Here is a 19,580-nt window from a genome sequence, read left to right on the forward strand (position 1 = left end):
TTTCTCAATGGCAGCAATATTGACTTAGTAGGTGGGAAAATTCTGTATTAAGGGGCTGTGAATTGTAGAATGTCTAGCAGCATTCCTGGCCTCTACCCACTAGATGCCAGTAGTAATCCCTCTCCTCCCAGTTGTGACAACCAAAAAATGTCCCCACACATTGCCACAGGTTCTGTGAAGGGGCACAATCGTCCCCAGCTGAGACCCACTGCGATTGAGGGTTGAATGTATCCGTAAACACCATGGCTGGGGGAGGGGGATCCCAACAGTTCTGGGCTCTGATCTCATGGCTTACTGTGTGACCTTGGTGAGTTACCTCTCTAAGCCTGGGCTTTGTCTGTAAAATGATAGGCCCGTGCATTGGCCTGCTACTACATAGTTTTCAGGCACTTTCCATCCAGGGACCTATGTTGACCAAACTTTCTTCTGTGACCTGGATGACAGTCACAGGGTTTTAGTGAGGACATGTGCAATAATAGCTATAAAGAAGTTAATACCTATCTGGAGTATAAAAGAGACTCAAAAAGATTGGATGGCACAGTCTTTTACCAACTAATGTTTCTAGAAATAAACAGGCTGGTGGATAAAGACATAAGCTTGGGGTTAGTAAGAATAAAAAGAAGCTAAAGGGGGCGCCTTGGTGGCTCAGTTGGTTAAGCAGGTCATGATCTCATATCATAATTTGTAAGTCTGAGCCCCGCATCAGGTTCTGCACTGACAGTGCTGGGCCTGCTTGGATTCTCTCTCCCCCTCCCTCTCTGCCCCTCCCCTGCTCACTCTCTCTCTCTTTCTCTCTCAAAGTAAATAAACTTAAAAAAAAAAAAAAAAAGCTAAGGAATCCTGCTCTACCTCCACAACAGCCAAGAAAAGAGGAGCTAATGGTAAGGATAAGTGTCCCTAAATCCTTAAGTTTCAGGCAATCCTGTGTGGCTTCATGCACTTTGATTTGCTGCAGTATGATGGGTGCCCCATCTAAGAAAAGGTTGTGGGGTTTTTTCCTTTAGAATAAAACATTACAACCATCATTCTTATTTCCTTTCGAAAGTTGAACTGGGTCCTCCGTGGGATTGTTCAGGAGTGCCATCTAGGGGCGTCTTTGTGAATCCTTTACTTCCCCCTCCTCCACCTCTGTCATTGTAGGGACAGCCAGGTTTTGTTTTATCCTTGTGCTTTGGCTGCCTTCTGCACCATGTTATGTATACTCTGATGACTAGGATCTTAGCTCTCTCCATAGCATCAGGACTAGGCTCATGATGACCATTGATGGGTCAATAAGATATATCCATATGCAGCCTCTTCTGTGCTTTTCAGAGATTACTTACTCTGGGTGAGCAACCATTTCAGGTCTTAGAAAAGATCTGCCAGGAGCCCTGGGCTCTGAATAAGAAATGTCTGAAAATTTCCCCACAACACATTGAGATCCTAAGCTGTTTATATCACAGAGATGGGGACAAACCAGACTCTAACTGACCTCTTCTCCCTGTATTGCCAGATTTAGCAAATAAAAATCCAGGACACCCAGTTCAGAGTGAATTTCAAGTGAACAACAGATAACTTTTTAACATAATTATGTCCCAAATACCGAATGGGATAAACTTATGCTAAAAAAAGTATTTGTTGTTTATCTGCAATTCTAATTTTACTGGGCATCCTGTGTTACATCTGGCAACCCTGTGTACTTAGAGTTGAGGGATTGAGGGATTTGAAGCCTGCGTCCCTCTTGGGACTTATCAGACAGAAGATTAAGTCAGACAATTCTGGTGCAGATGAGGTGGCTGGGGAGTGTGTTGGGGGGAGATGGCATTTTCATTCTCCTTAGTAGATATTTTATTTTATTTTTTTAATTTTTAAATGTTTATTTTTGAGAGAGAGAGAAACAGCATGAGCAGGGGAGAGACAGAGAGAGAGGGAGACACACAATCTGAAGCAGGCTCCAGGCTCTGAGCTGGCAGCACAGTGTCTGACCTGGGACTCAAACTCAGGAACTGAACAGTGAGATCATGACCTCAGCTGAAGTCAGACACTTAACGGACTGAGCTACCCAGGCGCCCTATTTACTTATTTTCTACGTTAACAGACCACACGTAGGTTTTTGGTTAAAGCTAGGGAACAGATTCCATAGTCAGGTTCAAGTCCCAACTTTGCCACCAACCTAGCTGAGTGATTTAACCTGCCTGTGTCTGTTTCCTCAGCCATAAAACTTGGGATAATAATTGTATTTATTTTCTGGGTTGTTGAGAAGATTTGGAAAGATGATGCTTAGCACAGTGCTAGCAGATAGTATAGCTCAATACATGGAAGTCATAATCATTGTTTTGATGTTTTTGAACACAGGTAGACTTAGAGTTCACTAACTTTCAGATGGAGGCATGTCTCCTCCTCACCCACAGGGTCATGGGGCTTATTAGCACCATACCAGTCTCTTTCTACTGTTTCACTTTGTTGGGCTACAGCCACTGGTTTTTGTGTGACATTGGGTTTCATGCCCCATTATAGGAGGCCTGGTAATAACCCCATTTCTGTCTAAACCAAAGTTTCAAACCCTGTCACTAGTTCATTTATTCCAGATACTATTTGAAATTGTATATATTGTGTTATCTAAATGTCGTGTCTGTCCAGAAGATGGGGGCCCCCAGTTGTGGGGTAACGATCAGGTGGAAAACAGTGGCAAGGGCAGTGAAGGATTCACCTGAGGCAGAACAAGGAAGCTAGAAGTTTACGAAATACACCTCAAGGGAAGTTGGGAGGGGCAGGACAGCAAAGGAGAGGCAGTGGGTGGGGGCTATTTTTAAAAGGGAAATGTGAGGAGGAATGGGGATGTATGGAAAAAAGGGAGACTTTATGGTAACTGTGCCTGGTTGTAAGTAACCCATTGGTTAGTTAGGGCCTATGGATGTTTTGAGGTGAGTCCCCTGATGGTCTTGTCTATATTCAGCCAGGAGGTCGCTGTGAGCCCTTTCTGCATTCCATTGCTCAAGATTGTTTGCCTAAAAGCAGACTCTACATATATGTCTGATGGTAGAGAGTAGAAATAAAAGAGATGGGGAAGCACAAGGTTATTTTCAAAGTATGGAGAGGGGTGCCTGGGTGGCTTAGTTGGTTAAACATCTGACTCTTGATCTTGGATCAGGGCTGACAGTACAGAGCCTGTTTGGGAGTCTCTCTCTCCCCCTCTCTGCCCCTCCCCTGCTCATGCACTCTGCCTCTCTCAAAATAAAAATAAATAAACTTAAAAAACAAAAAAGTAAGAAAAAGGAGAAACAGAAGTACTTGGTGCTGTGCTGGTAGGATCTCAGAAATGTTTGTTTTCTGGATAGGTCCTTTGTGGAAAGAGCAATGGACTCTGGAGTCATAAGGACAGGCTTCAACTTCTATTAGCTCTTATGAGTTGCATCAATTTGGGAAAGTTATGTATTTTTCTCAGTTTTGGTTTTCTCCTCCATAAAATGGGAACAACATGGCATTTTGGGGAAAATCGAATGAAATAACAGATATGCAAGCATGGCACCCCAAAAGAGCTCAATAAGTCTAACTTGGTTTTGAGGGAACTCAAGCGACCAAATAATGTGTGCTTTGAATGTTTGGACAGCAGCTAATACTGTAACCTGTGTACACAAGTATACATGTGTGTGAGTATGTGTATGTGTATTTCTGTGTTTATAATAAGAATTATATTAAAAAAAAAGAATTAGGTTAGCCACAACATCTATAGAGTGCCTCCTATATCAGGTGACCAAACCATCCCACTGCCTAGGACTGCGGGGGTTCCCCGGATACAGGATTTGGAGTGTTAAAACCCAGAAAGTCACAGGCAAACTGGGATGAGTTGGTCATCCTCCTGCTCTGTGCAGATTGCTTTACAGACATTATCTCATTAAACCTTCCAACCTACCCTGTGAGGTAGGTACTCACGTTTGTTGCCATTTTACATTTAAGAAGGACATTTAGAGAGATTAAGCAACTTCGTCAAGCCACAAAGCTAATTAATGGGAAGGGCAGGATCTGAACCCAGCTGGGTCCAGCCTGAGAATTTAACCACCATGCTATAGGCATTTAGACTTTACCAAAGGCGTAGTCTTTTATTGCCACTCATCTCTACGTTCCCGGATCTTTGCTAAACACCCTCCCATCTTCCTTTCTGTCACCACCAATTTCTGCTGCCCAGCCAGGCCTCCAGCAAAGGGAGACACCAGCTGAGTCAAGCCCAGTCTTGTATCTGGGCACAGCTGAGGCCCCCTCCTTCCTTAGCAACAGACGCTGAAGCCTGGTTACCGGCCCCAAGGCCTGGGTGCAGGCACCTCCAATGTTAAAACAGCCCAGAGAGGAGGAGAGAGAAGAGTTCAGGTTGCTAGGGTATTGTTTAGTGGAGGTGTTTCTTCCCTCTTATCTGTATTAACATGTAACTCTGCTTCCATTTTTCCTCTACAGTGAACTCGGTGTGTTCCTGGAAAAGTTCTAAGAGAGGAGCTGCTCAGTGGAAGGGAAGAGCGGCCAGAGCAGAAGGCATTGCAACCACAGCAGAAAAGCCCTGCAGAACCCCAATGCTCTCCCTTCTTCATTCTCTAGCTTCTCTTTCTTTCTTCTTCTACCAGAGAGCTCCTCAGGGGGCCAAAGTCTATGACCTCAGAGAGACAGCTCTGTGAACAGAGCTTTCAGAACATTTAGAAAGTTCCATTTTCTGTGTCACCTCACTATGCTATAAGCAAGTGTGAATTTCAGAGCCACTGGTACGAGAGGATCATCCCTAGAGAAACTGAGAGCTCTTTATTCATTTTGTAATAGACCCAACTAAAATGGACAACATGAGTGACGTGGATTGCTCATCTCAGAAGGTAGGTGTGAATTTTAAGGTGTATTTCTTTTTTTCTTTTAAACCTGTATTTTCAACATGTAGGGAATTTGGGAGTGGGCAGGAAGGGGATGTTTCAGTCATAGACTAATTGCCATGTTAGATCCCCTTGACTGAGCAACTGTGTTAACATTTTTATGCTTTGTCCTTTGAAATATGCTTTTTGCTGAATTAGGCTTTTGGACTAAAAGCCTCAGGTTTTGCTGTGAAAACTTCAGGAATAGATACCTGTTGTTCCTTTCCCTTCCCTTCCCGAGGCCTTTAGACCATATATTCCATCCAACAGTTCCCAGATGTACATCAGAATATCCTAGAGAGCATCTTGAAAACAGAGACTTGACCTCACTCCCAAAGGTTCTGATCCAGAAGACTTGATTGGGGTCCCGGAATCTGTATTTTTAACTAAGAATTGAGTGATTCTGCTATAGCAGGTGAGCTTTTGAGATCGGCCTCCAAGAAGAACATGCAAACATGATGTGTAGTCAGAAATCATCCATCTGAAAGTGATAGTGTTACTCCATCTAGATGTCAGAATCTTGGTGTTCAAAGCCAAGATCCATTAGGTTGCCATACCCTAAAGTGCCCAGAGGAGCATTTTCATGTTTATTTGTTTTTTGAGAGAGAGAGAGAGAGAGAGAGAGAGAGAGAGAGAGAGACAGAGCATGAACAAGGAAGGGGTAGAGAGAGAGAAAGAGAAAGAGAGAGACACAACCCAAAGCAGGCTCTAGGCTCTGAGCTGTCAGCACAGAGCCAGACGCAGGCCTTGAACTCAAAGTGGTGAGATCATGATCTGAGCTTAACTGACTGAGCTACCCAGGCTCCCCAAACCAGAGGAGCATTTTAAATTGAAACTTTATGAAATGAAGGTGGTTCTTACAAAAATCAATCTCTTTTTCCTTCAAGATGCCACAGAGCATTCTTAGGTATGGTCATGTTCTGTTCTGGAATTGATTTCTAGATCTGGTGATCCTGTGTGTGTTCCATGTATCCCTGTCCCATGCACTGAGATGTTTTCTGCTCTCCGTATTTCTGGCTCTGTGTGTCTAAGTCTTAGTCTGTGCCTATGAACAAGCTCAAATTTTTAACTTGTTCTCCAAAGGTTCTGCTTCTATTATATGCTGTAAAATTCTTAATATTGGCTTGCTTCTTGCAAAATGTTTCAGTTTCTTTATTTTCCCAAGAATGGCTTATGTCTTTGTATGATGATTCAGCTGCCTCTGTGTCTGCCCCTTGGATGAACATCTCTCAGTATGAAGGAGCATAAATATAATTTAGCTCAAACCCAAAAGGGAATCTCTGGGCTCAAGTAACCGAGAAGTCCAAATGGGATCCAGGAGTCCAGCCGATGTCACTGGGAGTCTATCTTTTGCCTTCTGGGAGTCTTGCTTCTATGTTAGCTGTATTCTAATGAAAGCTTTGTTTCCACATAAGGCAAAGATGTTTATTGAGAGTGCCTCTTTCTCAATAGGTCTAGTGAAACTGTCAGGAAAGACTGATGAGCCCAGCTTAGGTCACATGCCTGTCCCTGAGCCAAGCACTGTGTCTAGGAGGGTGGAGAACCCTGATTAGCCTGACCTATGTCACATGTGCTTCCTGGAGCCAGGGACTGGGTGGGATCAGGTGACTGTATAGCACGGACTGAAATTGGAGAAGAGCTGATTTTGTCCACTAGGGCTGTGCCCTACTAATTTTGGTAGGGAGAATAACTTCCCAATTGGTGTCAGAGATGACATCAGGTTTACCCCAGCCACGAGCAGAAGCAAGACACCTCCTGAATAATGTTAACGTCCTACTTGACTGTAAGAGTTCAAGGTTTTTTGGTTTAACTACTCATTTCCATTTTTGTTGTAACTTACTCAAGATGTCTGAAATTTGTGGTGTTTGCTTGTTGCTCTTTTAATGAAGATTTTTGTTTGAAACATATTTAAAATTAGGCCAAAGGAAAGATTTCCAGTGACCATAAAACTTTCTTGCTTGCAAAGACAAAAAAACAAAAAACAAAAACAGGCAGCCAGAACTTATCAATCATTATATGCTGTACATCTGGGATCCTGATGGAAATCATGAATGACTTCATAGCGCTGAAAGTACCACTGCCAGAATCGACCTCAGATGGTGTGGTACCCAGTTTGGATGACCAGGTTCCTTTCAGGCTGATGCTGGAGTTCTATCCTTTTGTTCACCTGATGAATGCAAATCTGATACTAATTTCAGTACCGAAAAATCATCTTGGAGATAATTGATCAATTCTTAGGTCCTTGAAACTGAGGTCAAGAACAGAGAGGGGCGCCTGGGTGGCTCAGTTGGTTAAATGTCTGACTTTGGCTTGGGTCATGATCTTGTGGTTTGTGGGTTCAATCCCCACCTCAGGCTCTGGGCTGACCGCTCAGAGCCTGGAGCCTGTTTCCTATTCTGTGTCTCTCGCTCTCTGTTTCTGCTCCTCCCCGGGAGCAAATCCCCAGACTTGCATGCTGTCTCTCTCAAAAATAAATAAACATTGAAAAAAAAAAGAGAGATAGACACGGTTATTTAACTCAACAAACTGAGTTCTCTAAAAACAGCAAAGTCTGCAGGTCTCAAACTCCTCCCGTTTAAGTTGGAGCCCAAGCATCCCTATTTTTAATAAAGTTCTATTGGTGAGTGTGATGTGCCACAATTTTTTACAATAACTAGATTAGGCCATTAGACCAGTGGGCCTGTTGTATGTTTTTTAAAGATCTCAGGCTTGGTGTGCATCTTTATTTATGGGTTTGCATGTTTTTGTTGAATTTTAAGATCAACACCTTCCTAAAGTAATTTGCCATGTTGTCAGTACTCGCTGTTTCCAATGTGTTGGGATGCAGAGTCATGTGTATTTAAAATTTTTTTTAATGTTTATATATTTTTGTGTGTGAGAGAGAGAGAGAGAGAGAAACAGCGTGATCAGGGTAGGGGCAAAGAGAAAGGGAGACACAGAATCTGAAGCAGGCTCCAGGCTCTGAGCTGTGAGCACAGAGCCTGATGCAGGGCTTGAACTCACAAAATGGGAGATCATGACCTGAACCAAAGTCGAACACCTAACCAACTGAGCCACCCAAATGCCCCTAGAGTCATGTGTATTTAAAAGCACCTGTGTGTGGCCAGGATGCATTACTTATATTCTCTGGGCTTTAGTTTCTTCATGTCAAACATGGTTATCAAAAACTTTCATAAGGAAAAAAAAAACCTCTCATAAGGTTGTACAGTGCCTAGCACGTAATAATTTGGAATAATTATAGTGGTGGGGTGCCTGCGTGGCTCAGTCAGTTAAGCATCCGACTTCAGCTCAGGTCACGATCTCGCGGTTGGTGAGTTCGAGCCCCGCGTCGGGCTCTGGGCTGATGGCTCAGAGCCTGGAGCCAGCTTCTGATTCTGTGTCTCCCTCTCTCTCTGCCCCTCCCCCGTTCATGCTCTGTCTCTCTCTGTCTCAAAAATAAATAAACGTTAAAAAAGTTATAGTGGTATTGTTATTTTATGAGGTTGAGTCATCAGTGAGCAGTTGGTTAGGGTGTGAGGGTGGCTGACATCCTATTCATATACTCCCTATCTGCTACCCCCTGCCAGTTCCCCTGCATGACATAATTTGCTGATTGAAGTAAATCAAATGAATCCAGTAATGTCTCGTCTTACACAGTTTAGTCCAAGGTCATTGCCTTAGGTGAAAAATCATGGAGAGCCAAAATTGCCCTTGAAAGCCCCTTAGACCATCTTTAAAATGCTATACAGCAACATGTCTCAGTAAGTACAACCCACAGTTTTCCTTTAGTTTTGGAACAAATTGTACCTTCTCTGTCACAGCCCCAGATAAGTAGTTGTCGTGCACATAGAGGCTGGGTCCTAGGACAGAAACATACACAGAATTGTTCAATACTGCTGTCACTTTCAGCTCTGCTCAGAAGAGGTACTTGGGAACTGAGAGTGGCCATGGGAGCCGCAGGTTCACCCCTACCTGAGGCTCACCCCTAAGTGCACCCTCACTGAATGGAATGGTGGACTCAGACACCCATACTATTTAAGTGACTCTTTTTATTTTTCAAAGCAGGCAGAACAGAGAGTTGCTCATGTGTGTGTTAAACACACAAAGTACAATGCCACCACATAAGCAAATTTCTATTTGGAATTGTGTTTTTGTGAAGTGCAAGGGTCTATTTTTTGTTTAAAGTTAACCCCTTTAATCACAACCCAGGATAGGGTAACTTCCCTCAGAATTTGGGGTCTTCCCAGGGGAAAAATATTACCCTAAATTTGCTCATTGAGGGGTAGCCAAGGAGAAGACGCTGGAGGAGAGACATCACTGATTTAAAAATGAAACCTACACTATGGATGGGGGTGAGAAGGTGTTTAGTGGGCATAACTCTGTCCCTAAAACTTATCTTAGGGATCTTTTTACTCCTTGCCAACCTAGAGGCTTGGAAATCTTTCCTGATTCCTGAAGAGCGGCTTTGTTCCCATTTCCCACAGATCCCTGAAAGTGACTCAATACATCACATGAGCCACTCCCAGATGCGGCCAGAGCTGCCCCCTCTGCCTGCTTCTGCTAATGAGGAACCATCTGCGCTCTACCAGGTATGTTCACTGGGCTGCTGCTGTTCTACTGATATTAGCGGGAGACAAACAGCTAGGCTTGACGAGTGGGATCAATGGCTTTGGTCACTTCTGCCACCAGAAAAGGCTATGGTAGTGTGGGGAGAAAGAGCTATCTAGTAGTACAAAGGTGAGTTAGGATCCAGCCTTCTCACTTCCCTGCTGTATTATTGAGACTTTCTGAACTTCTGCATCTTCGGTTGTGAAAAATATAAGGATGATTATTTCTACTTTACAGCCATGTCCATAAAGAATAAAGACAATAGAAGTAAATCACCTGATGCACAAACATACTGCTTATTGAAAGCCAGCTTTTGTCCTTGACATCAGAAATCATGCCCATGGTGGTTGGAGAAGTGCAATTGGTGAACATCCAGGAAGCATATGGCTGAGTTTGCAGGAAGTAGAAACAGCGTAGGGCATGCAGGACTCTCTTGAGTCTCCATGTGAGTGGAACTTAAGCTCCTCCAAGAGATGTCCTTCACCTCGTCATACTCTGCATTTCTTTCCTTGTAGACCATCATGTCGCACAGCTTTTATCCCCCCTTGATGCAACGTACATCGTGGACCCTGGCTGCACCCTTCAAAGAGCAGCACCACTACCGTGGACCCAGCGACTCCATTGCCAACAACTACTCCTTGATGGCCCAGGACCTGAAGCTGAAGGACCTGCTGAAGGTTTACCAGCCAGTCACTATCAATGTCCCCAGGGAAAGGACCAGAAAGGGGCTGCCATTAGGTAATTGTAGCAGTGTGCCATACCAGATCCAAATGGGGCTTTGCAGTGAGATTTTTAGTCATGGGTTCTAGTTCTGGCTCCATTGCTTGCTGAAGCTAACCTTGGATAACCTCATAGGGTCTCAGTCTTTTCATCTATGAAATGGGAATGATTGTAATATCTAGCATTACATTTACTGTATGCCGTGTCCCTTACATTTACCACACTCCGAACACTTTTCTGCGTACTTGTGTTATTGAATCCTGAATAACAAATTATTCCCAAAACTTAATGGTTTAAAACAACCACCACTTATTATCTCATAGTTTCTATGGATCAAGAATCTGAGCATGGCTTAACCGAATAGTTCTGCCTCAGAGTCTCTCACAAGCATGCAATCAAGGTGTCAGCTAGCCCCACAGTCCTCTAAGGGCACTTAGGGAAGGATCCTCTCCCAAGCTCATTCATTTCCTCAGGTTTTTGCTGGCTGTTGGTCATAGACATCAGTTTCCTGCCACATGGGTCTTTCCATAGGGCAGTTCACATTATGGCTTCTGGCTTCCCTCATAGGGAATAGGGGAGAGAGCAAGAGACAGAAGAGAGCCAAAAAAACAGAAACCACACTCTTTTTGGAATTTAATTTTGGAAGTGACAGCCTATCACTTTTGCTGTATTCTGTTTGTTAGAAGTGAGTCACCAGGTCTAGCCTGCACGCACAGGGATTGCACAAGGCCATGATGCCAGGAGGTGGGGATCATTGGGGGCCATCTTGGAAGCTGTTTACCACAGTACTTTATATGTATTAATTTATTTAATCCTGCTGGGCACACATAAGTCTGCTTATCCTTCAGTAATTTTTGTTACATGTGTGTTGGAGCCTCTCAGTCTGCCCTCTGTCTCAAACTCATTTTCATATTTTTCATTTTTCTCTCTGTGCTGGGTCTGGGTAAGTTCCTCAGATGTATCTTCTGATTCACTAATTTGCTCAACTGTGTTGAGCCTTGAGTTTATCATGTCTAATGAACTTTTTTTACTTTCATGACAAAATCTTTTCATTTTCAGATTTTCTTTTTTTTAATTAAAAAAGTTTTTTTAGGGGCACCTGGGTGGCTCAGTCGGTTAAGCGTCCAACTTCAGCTCAGGTCATGATCTCGTGGTCTGCGAGTTCGAGCCCCGCGTCGGGCTCTGGGCTGATGGCTCAGAGCCTGGAGCCTGCTTCCGATTCTGTGTCTCCCTCTCTCTCTGCCCCTCCCCCGTTCACGCTGTGTCTATCTCTGTCTCAAAAATAAATAAACGTTAAAAAAAAAGTTTTTTTAAGTTCATTTATGTTAGAGAGTGTGGGTGCAAGCACAGGAAGGGCAGAGATAGAGAAAGAAAGAGAATCGCAAGCAGGCTTTGTATGCTGTCAGTGTAGAGTCCTGCATGGGGCTTGATCCTATGAACCATGAGACAATGACCTGAGCTGAAATCAAGAGTCAGATGCTTAATCAACTGAACCACACAAGTGCCCCTCATTTTCAGATTTTCTAATTGATTCTACCTGCCAATTTGTCATTTTACTCTTATAGGCTTAGCTCTTTCAATATTCCTGGTAAGATCTTAAACATTTATTTTGGAGCAATGTTTGATTGCTGTATTATTTTTACTTTGCAAAATTATCCCTTGCTTGTTGAGTCAATTAACTGTCTTTCTTACTATTGGTTTTTCTCATATGGTCTGGTCTGGGATTTTAATTTGCAGGCTTCTGTTGAGAGTTTTTTCCCTTCTTGTGACTTGCATCCCCCCCCCCATTGTTTTTATTGAGGTATGATTTACATACAATAAGATGCATAGATCTCAAGTGTTCAGTTCAGTGAGCATTGACCATTGTTTATACCATGTAGCCACCACCCAAACAGGATATAGGGCATTTCCATCCCTAGAGAAAGCTCTATTGTGCTTATTTCCAGTGAGTTCTCTTCCCTACCCAAAACCATCCCACTCTAGGGTAGTTGCTTTCTGATTTTTGTCACCATAGATTAATTTTGATTGTTTTCACTTAGAAATGTAATCAGTGTACCTTTTTGACACATACTTCTTCATCTAACGTTTTTATTCTTATACCTTCATCTGGCCTCTTAGGACCCCAAATTAGTACCAGACCTTATATTGGTGGCTTGGGACTCCCATCCTAGGTGATATTTGGAGATCTTGTAGATGTGGTCACTGAGGCTGCGTGAAACTTGGCCTCCTTATTATTGGGCTGTCTCTGTTATCTCTGGCCAACATAAGAATTGAGGATCCCTGTGCTTTATCTGCATGACAGTGCTGTCTTCATGGATAGGACAGCCTGTCTTCATGGATAGGGCAGCCTTGCTTCAGTCCTGGCTTTGTGCTGTGAACCTAGATCATTTATTTATTTTGAGAGAGAGAGCATGAGCAGGATGAGGAGCAGAGAGAGATGGAGAGAGAGGATCCCAAGCAGGCTCTGTGCTGCCAGCTCAGAGCCTGACGTGGGTCATGAGGTGGGGCTTGATCTCATGAACTGTGAGATCGTGACCTGAGCCAAAATCAAGAGTCAGACACTTAACCAACTGAACCACCCAGGAGCCTCTCAAAATGTCAATTTAATATTATGTCTTCGACACTTCTCTGTTACTTATTAATTCCTTTAGGCTGGAGACTTAAGTAACAGTATCTAGTTAAAGCTTTATAATCTAGTTTTATATCAACTATTGAATTCATTTGTAGTTACCTTGTATTGTGCATGATACTGGTTTTTCTATTTGTGATAATCATATGTTTCCTTTAAAATAAATATGCCAAGTGTAAAAGTCTTCACCTACTTAGAAATATTAAACAGTAATTTCCAACGTTTAGAAAATAGGGCATACAGGATTAGGGAGTGAATCGAGTAGGAGTGATATTAATACTTGACAATTGTATGGGTGAATAGAAGGTATGTGCATTCCCATTTCACAGTTGGGGAAACTGAGGCCTGGAGTGATGAAGTCACTGCTTCAGAGTCACACAGGTGATTAGTGGTGCATGTAGAACCAGGCGGCCCATCTCCTGCCTTATCCCCATTGCACCGAGTCTATTCCCCTTAGTATGCTCTGGGACTGTCCTGTGGACAGAGGATGACCCTAATGTGTTTCTTCTCCACTCTTCTAGCAACTAACTGCTCATCAGAACCCAACAAGAAGAAAAGAAAGTTCTCCTCTAGAGACAAAGAGAATCCCACCAGGTAAGTATCCCTGTGGGTGCAGGAGATTGTAGGACACCTGGCTGAACTGAAGAAGGCTGTGGTCTCATTAACCATGCTCTGCTTCTTGACTTCAAAGCATTCCCAGACTCCAAGTAACTCATGTGTTTTTCCACCAGTGCTCTTAACTCAATTTTTTTAAATGTTTATTTACTTTTGAGAGAGAGACAGAGAGAGAGACAGAACACAAGCAGGAGAGGGGCAGAGACAGAGACACAGAATCCAAAGCAGGCTCCAGGCTCTGAACTGTCAACACAGCCTAATGTGGGTCTCGAACTCATGAACCATGAGTCATTGAACTCATTGAACCATGAGATCATGATCAAAGCTGAAGTCGGTTACTCAACCCACTGAGCCACCCATGTGCTCTCTTTTAACCCAGTTTTTTAAGGCTCTAAATAAAACTAAAGTAACCAACTGAGCAGAGGCACCTGAGTGGCTCATTGGTTGCCACCTCTTGTTTTCAGCTCAGGTCATGATCCCAGGGTCCTGGAATTGAGCCCTGCATCAGGCTCTGTGCTGAGCATGGAGCCTGCTGAAGATTCTCTCACTCTCTCCCTCTACCCATCTCCCGAACTCTCTCTCTCTCTCTCTCTAAAATAAAAAAACTAGGGGTGCCTGGGTGGCTCAGTCGGTTGAGTGTCTGACTTCGGCCCAGGTCATGATCTTGCGCTTCATGGGTTTGAGCTCTGGCATCAAGCTCTGTGCTGGAGCCTTGGAGCCTGCTTCAGATTCTGTCTCTCACTCTCTCTCCACCCGCCCGCCACCCCACCACTTGCACTTTGTCTCTCTCTTTGTCTCAAAAAGGAATAAACATTAAAAAAATGTTTAAGTAAAAAATGAAAATAAAAAAAAATAAATTTACCATCTGAGCAAAACCAATGCTAGCATACCTATGGATGTTCCATGGTTAGAGGCTGTCACTGCAGTGCACATCCATACTGTTAGATGACACAGAGGAGAGGGGTTTCCATTGCAGAACGACACTCAGCAGCTTGGAGACAGTAGGCCTGACACAGAGCACCTCTGCAGAGAACCAAAGATGTGTCTACTTTTCAGGACCAAGCTGGCCCACAATATCTCAGCCTTATCATCCATAAAGAAGGAGGCAGTGACATCTTTGACCCTGCCAGGAAGCAGACCAATGAGTCCAGAAGAACAGATTGGTGTGATGTTACAGCAGGAGATAGAAATAGAAGGTAAAGAAACCCAACCATCTGAATCAGACTTAGAGGTATGTTCTTGTTGCTTCCTTTCTCTCAGTTTGCTAAGAATTATTCTTGACAGCTCAGGGATTCTAAACTCAGGGAGAATAGCAGAACCACCCAGGGAATGTTTTAAAAATATCAAAGTCCAGACCCCATGACAGACTACTGAATAAGGGTATGTGTGTATTTGTGTGTGTGTGTGTGTGTGTGTGTGTGTGTGTGTGTGTGTCTGTGTGAATTGTTTTAGTAGGTCTTAGAAACCTTTGAGTGCTTATAGAACATAGGTTGTGGGACACCTAGGTTGCTCAGTCAGTTAAGCATTTGACTCTTGATTTAGTTCAGGTCATGATCTCATGAACCATGAGATCAGGCCCCACGTTAGGGTCTCCACTGACAGCAGGGAGCCTGCTTAGGATTCTTTCCCTCCCTCCGTTTCTGCCCCCCATGCTCTCTCTCTGTCTCTCAAAATAAATAAATAAACTTAAAAAAAAAACAAAAAAACAATGGTTGCAAAATGGTGACCCATAAGCTAGGGTTGCAAAATTTTGAAAAATAAAACAAAAAACAGGACACCCAGTTAAATTGGAATTTCAGATATACAATAAATAATTTTAAAAATTATAGTAAAATACTAAAAGTATAAGTATATCCCAATGCATCCTGTATTTGGAAGTTTCTTCTCTATAAGCAGCTTCCATTAAGGTTGGAGGAAGGTGAGCTCAGCCTCTTCTGACTACAGACAGTTGTCACAAAAGCTCAAAATTTCCTACACTTTGTGCTTCTCACCCATCTTAAAGTATTTGTTTCTAGAGCTATTCAGCCATCTGGCAGCTTAGAGCCCTAAACGAACAAAACTTCCTGAAATCAACCAGATCACATTGGCCATTAAAAAAAATTTTTTTTTTAATTTTTTTTTTCAACGTTTATTTATTTTTGGGACAGAGAGAGACAGAGCATGAACGGGGGAGGGGCAGAGAGAGAGGGACACACAGAATCGGAAACAGGCTCCAGGCTCTGAGCCATCAGCCCAGAGCCTGACGCGGGGCTCGAACTCCCGGACCGCGAGATCGTGACCTGGCTGAAGTCGGACGCTTAACCGACTGCGCCACCCAGGCGCCCCCAAAAAATTTTTTTTAATGTTTATTTATTTTTGAGAGAGACAGAGACAGAATGCGAGTGGGCTAGGGGCAGAGAGAGAGGGAGACACAGAATCCGAAGCAGGCTCCAGGCTCCAATCTGTCAGCACAGAGCCCCACGTGAGGCTCAAACTCACGAGCTGTGAGATCATGACCTGAGCCAAAGTTGTATGCTCAACTGACTGAGCCACCCAGGTGCCACCACATTGGCTATTTTTGTTTAGTTTGTGTGTTTGTATTGCTTTCCTAAACTCAGAAGCCCATGGTTTGATCAGAACTATTGTAAGTTTCACTTGGACTTGGGGAATTTCCCCTCACTGGCCGCTACAAGCCACAGGATCAAAGTCCTTTGTAGACCACCATTGTTGTTGAGGACGGTGAATTATCTGGTCCATTTGAGGAGCTCATTAATTATGTTCTTAAAGTTCACCGATGGGCTGCCTCTGTCCTGGCCTCAGTAGTCATTCCACTGTTCCTCTCTGCATGGCTTTTGACAAGTCCTTCCTTATAACCCACTGAAATTTCTGGCTCTGGGTCAGTCCTCCAGAGTCATGGAAAAATTTGCCCGCCATCACACTGCAGAAAGTGTGTGGTGATGGTCCCAGAAAACCTGATTGTAGCAAGTGAAGGGTGGAGATGGGTGCTGTGTGAACAGGGCCCCTTGGAGGCTGATGGGTGTGGGCAGGTGGGCACAGTTAACCAATCACTATCATTGTCTTGCTGGTGGTTTGTTTATGGAAGAGATACTATTACTATTTGACCAATGGCATCCGAAAAGATATGATTGCCCCTGAGGAGGATGAAGTGATGTTTCGGATTTCAAAGCTGATTTCTAACACACTGCTGACAAGTCCCTTCCTGGCACCCCTGATGATCATCCTGGTGAAGGAGAAGGAAAATGACTACTATAGTAGCATCATGAAAAGCATTGGTAAGGTTGGGTATAAGCGGTTCAAGGGGCTCCCATGTGGAGGGCACTGTCTTTATCAGTCCACCTTCTGGTTCCTCCTTTTCATTCAGATGCTCTCCCCCCATCACTAAGGTCTACACTAGCACTTCCTGTACTTTGATGGGCACCCACATAACCTGGGAATCTTATAAAAAAATGCAGATTCCGGGGGGCGCCTGAGTGGCTCAGTTGGTTAAGCATCCAATTTCAGCTCAGGTCATGATCTCACAGTTTGTGAGTTCAAGCCCTACATCAGGCTCTATGCTGACAGCTCATAGCCTGGAGCCTACTTTGGATTCTGTGTCTCCAGCTCTCTCTGCCCCTCCCCCGCTTGCACTTGCTCGTGCGCTCGATCTCTCTCTCTCTCTCTCTCAAAAAGCAGATTCCGATTCGGTAGACCTGGGGTAGGGCCCGAGAGTCTGCATTTCTAACAAGCTACCAGGAGATATGGATGCTTGCTCACCTCTGGGCAACATTAGGACTAGCAAGGGTTTACCTAAGTTTTAAAATCTAGCTCAAGACCTGCCTCGTAAGTACTTTTAGCTCTCTGCACCCCACAGTGGTCCCTCCACCCTCTGCATGCACAGCACTTCTTATCTCTACTTTTAACTCACCCTACTTTGGACCATCTCTGGGCCATTATTTCTCCTCTGTCATTTCACACTGTCATTGTCTTTTCATTTCTCGTGGGTCTTGGCTCCCTTATTAGACTGTCAGTTCTTTGACCGTGAAGGACATATTATTGATTCTAGCTCCCCTTCATTCCTTAGGCCCATGTCTTATACACACAGTAGGTCATTGGGAAATATTTAATGATGGTGAGTAATGTGAGAAATACATCGAAGGGGCATAATGATATTAGTTCCTCATCTTTCTATTTTCTCTGGCCAGTAGCTGTGTTTACCAAGTTATCTAGTTATTTTTAATTTCCTAATTAACTTTCTAATGGTGTCAGGGTAATGGCTCCTTGTCCACTCTAGGGTAGAACCAAACTCATAAGGTTAAACCTGTAAAAGTCTTTTAAATTCCAGCCTCAATGTACTTCTGCAGTCTTATCCCCTTAAACTTGACCACTTGCATCTGATATTTCAGCTACAAAATAACTCCCAGATCCTTCAGCATGTTTTACAAAAGTCATAGAACTGCATTTCATTATATGCTGTTACTTCTTTGGTTCTTCCAAAGGACGTTATATGTTCTTTCCTTCCTATCCTGTCTGCAAATGCCTACTCATTATTCACATTCAAGCTCAAATGTCCCTTCCTCTGTGAACCTTTTACCAATCTTTCTTTCCTTAGTGTGTGAAATATTTGGTTTCTGAATTTCCAATTCTGAGTATATGGTATCATCTGTTATGTTGATTTTTTTGTGTATGGCTATTTAGGTGTGAGAAATCAATTAATGATGAATGAGGTATCATCAAATAGTAGCTCCTTGTCATGCATGATGCTAGATATCCTAATAGGTCTCAACCCCAGGTTCTAAGCTCCAGACTGTGAAGTTACACTCCTCCTTCTCCCTGAAATATCTTCAGAAAGAAAACAAACCAACAGAGTGGAGCTTCCCCAATTTAGTTATACCCAGGGGTTTATCAACATAATGGGTATTATCAGTGTAACCGGTCAGAGGCTCATTTACATTCTAAATGCTGCTGCTCAGAGCACAGAGTGTTCCAGGGCCTGCCTTACTAACAAAGTATTTGTTCTGCTTGTTATAGTTGATTACATCCTCATGGACCCAATAGAGAGAAAAAGACTCTTCATTGAGAATATTCCCCGTATGTTTCCTCAAAGAGTGATCCGGGCGCCTGTGCCCTGGCACAGTGTCTACAGGAATGCCAAGAAGTGGAACGAGGAACATCTGCACACAGTGAACCCCATGATGCTCAGCCTGAAAGAACTGTGGTTTACAGAGTAAGAATTTCCTCCCTTCCCTTTTCTTCCCTTTCTTTCTTGTTTACACACATAAGAGACTACCTATGCTGGGCACAGTTAGGGTAGCCCAGCCCTTAAGAGGAAATGATGAAAATCCTGGACCAAAAGTGCATATGAACTGTAAATGACAGCTCTCCGTGCACAGTGAAGGTACTCTTCTTTGCCAGTCTCTAAGCCCTGGTGCGTACCAGTGCCAGTCTCTAAGCCCTGGTGCATACCAGTAAAGAGCACAGACTTGGAGCCAGCCTGCTAAGGGCTATATCTTCACTCTGCGGCTTCCTAGGTAATATGGGTATGTTACATCATCTGTCTGGGTCTTGCTTTCCTGATCTCTAAATTAGGGACAGTAAGAGTTCCTGCTTCATTGGGCTGGTAGGAGGAATGAATAACTTAATACATGCAAAGTACTCAGAACAGTGCCTGACCCATTAAGTGTGAATGAGCCATTAACTCTGCGAGGGCATGTACCACACTGAATTACAACTATGTGTTTGCTAGTTTGTCTTTTCGCTAGCCTACGAGATGTATGGGAGATTGGGTCTTATTCCTTAGGTAACTCATTACCCGCACAGGGATGGCAAACAGTGGTCTGTTATGTTCATCAGTGGGGCGCCTGGGGAGCTCAGTCAGTTAAGTGTCTGACTCTTGATTTCAGCTCAAGACATAAACTCATGTTCATGAGTTCAAGCCCTGCATCGGGCTCTGTGCTAACAGTGGGAAACCTGCTTGGAATTCTCTCTCTGCCCCTTCCTAGCTGGCGTGCTGTCTCTCTCTCTCTCTTTCAAAATAAATAAAGTTAAAAAAAAATTTGTTCATCAGTGACTGAATTGGCCATAGGAAGTGGAGGAGTTTAGAGGATGCAAGAATCCCTTTTCTATCATTTTTCTAAATTGAGATATAATCCACATACCATAAAATTCATCCCTCTTAAGTGCACAGT

General features: G+C 43.6%; 1 protein-coding gene across 1 annotated transcript in view; it reads left to right on the plus strand.

Moving 5' to 3' along the window:
- The first annotated feature begins 4,348 nt into the window (after positions 1-4,348).
- DNAH3 (dynein axonemal heavy chain 3) overlaps positions 4,349-19,580 on the plus strand; it is a 164,550-nt gene continuing 149,318 nt past the window's right edge. Inside the window, exons 1-7 of the mRNA XM_043560338.1 lie at positions 4,349-4,832; positions 9,329-9,433; positions 9,968-10,190; positions 13,323-13,395; positions 14,473-14,647; positions 16,499-16,688; positions 18,424-18,619. Coding sequence (XP_043416273.1) covers positions 4,794-4,832; positions 9,329-9,433; positions 9,968-10,190; positions 13,323-13,395; positions 14,473-14,647; positions 16,499-16,688; positions 18,424-18,619 — 1,001 coding nt within the window. The 5' untranslated portion in view covers positions 4,349-4,793. The remainder of the gene's footprint in view (positions 4,833-9,328; positions 9,434-9,967; positions 10,191-13,322; positions 13,396-14,472; positions 14,648-16,498; positions 16,689-18,423; positions 18,620-19,580) is intronic.

The sequence above is a fragment of the Prionailurus bengalensis genome, chromosome E3 (genome assembly GCF_016509475.1).
Source record: "Prionailurus bengalensis isolate Pbe53 chromosome E3, Fcat_Pben_1.1_paternal_pri, whole genome shotgun sequence".
In the NCBI taxonomy this organism is placed as follows: Eukaryota; Metazoa; Chordata; class Mammalia; order Carnivora; family Felidae; genus Prionailurus; species Prionailurus bengalensis.